This window comes from Propithecus coquereli, unplaced genomic scaffold (assembly GCF_000956105.1).
Source record: "Propithecus coquereli isolate 6110/MARCELLA unplaced genomic scaffold, Pcoq_1.0 Scaffold121, whole genome shotgun sequence".
NCBI classification, from domain to species: domain Eukaryota; kingdom Metazoa; phylum Chordata; class Mammalia; order Primates; family Indriidae; genus Propithecus; species Propithecus coquereli.
Window position 1 is genome coordinate 1,342,389 of NW_012136192.1, and position 2,574 is coordinate 1,344,962.

General features: G+C 45.5%; 1 protein-coding gene across 4 annotated transcripts; it reads right to left on the reverse strand.

Moving 5' to 3' along the window:
- Window positions 1-220: 220 nt before the first annotated feature.
- LOC105827492 (ubiquitin-conjugating enzyme E2 C-like) lies at window positions 221-760 on the reverse strand. Of its 4 annotated transcripts, none has more exons than XM_012665688.1 (2): window positions 625-760; window positions 221-543 (listed from the first exon to the last, which is right to left on the reverse strand). In XM_012665688.1, exons 1-2 carry the CDS (start codon window positions 758-760, stop codon window positions 221-223), a joined length of 459 nt encoding a protein of 152 aa, XP_012521142.1. The 4 variants fall into 4 exon arrangements, with proteins under 4 accessions (XP_012521142.1, XP_012521143.1, XP_012521141.1 ...); XM_012665689.1 differs by having other exon boundaries at window positions 221-430; window positions 608-760; XM_012665687.1 differs by having other exon boundaries at window positions 221-403; window positions 476-760.
- Between the last annotated feature and the right edge of the window lie 1,814 nt (window positions 761-2,574).

The following is a 2,574-nucleotide window of genomic DNA, read 5'->3' on the forward strand; positions in this document are numbered from 1 at the left end:
GATTTAGAATATTTCCTAAATTTTTTTTTTGTATAAAAAACAACAAAAATGTATTTATTTGATATACACCACAAGGGCTCAACCAGAGACTTAATTTAAAAAACAGGAACAAAACAATAAGAACATAGCTCAAGATACAGAGTCCTATACAGAAATCAGGGAAAGGACAGACCATCCAAGGAAAAAAAAAAGAACACGGGGAGAGTCCAGATAGCCCTGGTCAGGGCTCCTGGCTGGACACTTGCTTTGAGTAGGTTTCCTGCAGGTATTTTTTAAAAGCTGTGGGGTTTTTCCAGAGCTCAGCAGCATGTGTATTCAAAGGGCTATCAATGTTGGGTTCTCCTAGCAGGCTCTGAATGGAAAGCAGGATGGTCCTGACGTCATATAGGGCAGACCACTTGTCCTTCAGGATGTCCAGGCAGATGTTACCCTGGGTGTCCACACTGGGGTGGTAGTAGGGCGTGAGGAACTTCACTGTGGGTGCATTGTAAGGGTAGCCACTGGGGAACTCTAGGGAGAGCTTATACCTCAGGTCTTCATATACTGTGCCGGCTGCTCCATGGATGGTCCCCACCCTTTTGAAAAGGTTGTCTGATTCAGGAAAGGCAGAAATTCCTTTGTCACCAGACATCATGAAGGTCATCAGCTCCTGCTGTAACCTTTTGCCCACGGGGCCCCGGGCGGCGCCCCCGCTGGGCTCGGCTCCTTTACGGGCCACCACGACGCTGGCAGCGGCCGGGTCGCAGTTTTGGGAGGCCATCCGGGCGGTGCTGGCAAGGAGACAGGAACTCAGAAAACACGGCTGCAACTGCCTAAATTTTTTGATAAAGTAGCATCAGAGTTTGAGAGGGCTGATTCAAATTTTGAAAGAAGTTCTTCCGTGAGCCAAATACTATCAAACAGCATCACATAAATTTTTCGTGAAAGGAAGAGTCAATTGATGCAGAAAATGTCGTTGCTGTCTTATTTTAAGAAATTGCCACAGCCACCCCAACCACCAGCAACCTGACCAGTCAGCAGCCATCAACATCAAGGCAAGACCCTCCACCAGCAAAAAGATTATGGCTCACTGAGGGCTCAGCGACTGTTAGCATTTTTAAGAAATAAAGTATTTTTAAATTAAGGTATGTGCATTGTTTTTTAGACATAATGATACTGAACACTTAATAGACTGCAGTATAGTGTAAACATAACTTTTATGTACACCAGGAAACCAAAGAAATTCACATAAATTGCTTTATTGCAATATTCACTTCATTGTGGTGGTCTGGAACTGAGCCCACAATATCGTCAGGGTACGCCTGCCGTAGACATCAGAATCAGACTCACTAGCTCTGTGACCTGGGACACGCTGCATAACGTCTCAGAATGTGAGTTATTTTGTTGGTGAAATAGAGATAAGGATGGTGGCTATCTTTTATGGCTATTGTCAGGATTAAATCAAAATGCATGCACAACGCTTCTGTAAAAAGTATCTGGCACAGAGCAAATAGTGCTATTCACTATCGTGATAAATATCACCATCATTGCCATTATTATTATGACTACTGTTAAGTTTTAGCTGCACAGTAGTGTTTCAGTGTTCTTTTACACTTGTGATCATCCCCTCCTCCAATGCTAAATGAGTTGTGGTCAAGTGATCCAGAACACAGACTCTGGCGCTAGACTGCTTGGGTTCAAACTGTGGTCCTGCCACTATCAAAGGGCATGACACTCCTTTCTCTTCCTCAATGCCTCCTCCTTATCTCCTGGCTCGCATACATAAGACCCCATCTACTCTCTAGCATAACCTTGTTTCTGAATTTTCAAATCTGTAAAGGGGAATAATAATAGTATAAAGCAAATAGGGTTGTTATGAGGATAAACTGAAATAACGTAGATCTGTTAGGGACCAGGCCACAGAGCTCTGTTCCCACCCCCTCGGTCCATGGAAAAATTGTCTTTTGTGTCCCCCCCGGGGGGGGGGACACAAAACAGGAGGTGAGCAGCAGGTGAGCCAGCAAAAAGCTTCATCTGTATTTACGGCTGCTCCCCATCGCTCCCATCACCGCTTGAGCTCCGCCTCCACCCACCCCCCACCCACTGTCCATGGAAAAATTGTCTTCTATGAAACCAGTCCCTGGTGTCAGAAAAGCTGGGGACTGCTGATGTAGATAGAACACTAAAAACATGGCCTAGCGCTCAGCAAACCCCAGGTAAGAGGAAGATGTTACGATTAGGTAAAAGATTGGGGATATGGCCGTGAATAAAGCAGAAACCATGCTTCCCCTCCCGGAGCATAATCTTGTAAGAAAGCTAGACCTCAAACCAACACTACAATAAAGATAGAGGAATGTTATCGTGTGGGAAGTCCTTCCTAATGTCTTGCTTAAGTGCTGTAATTTAAAAGCCTCTTATCCTCTCCTTAGTGGACAAAGCTTATTCTTTCTGGCAGGCCACAAGCACACCATTTCTCTGGGGCTGCATAGCCTTTGCAGGAGCATCCAGGCTTCCTTTCCTTCTCGAATCGTTGCCCTTCCACCTCCCCTTGAATTCAGACCCAGATCAGAGTCCAGCTTCTGGGGGCCCCCAGAT

Excerpts from the sequence above, each read along its gene's own strand:
- LOC105827492 (XM_012665686.1), bottom strand. The coding sequence starts at position 760 with ATGGCCTCCCAAAACTGCGACCCGGCCGCTGCCAGCGTCGTGGTGGCC.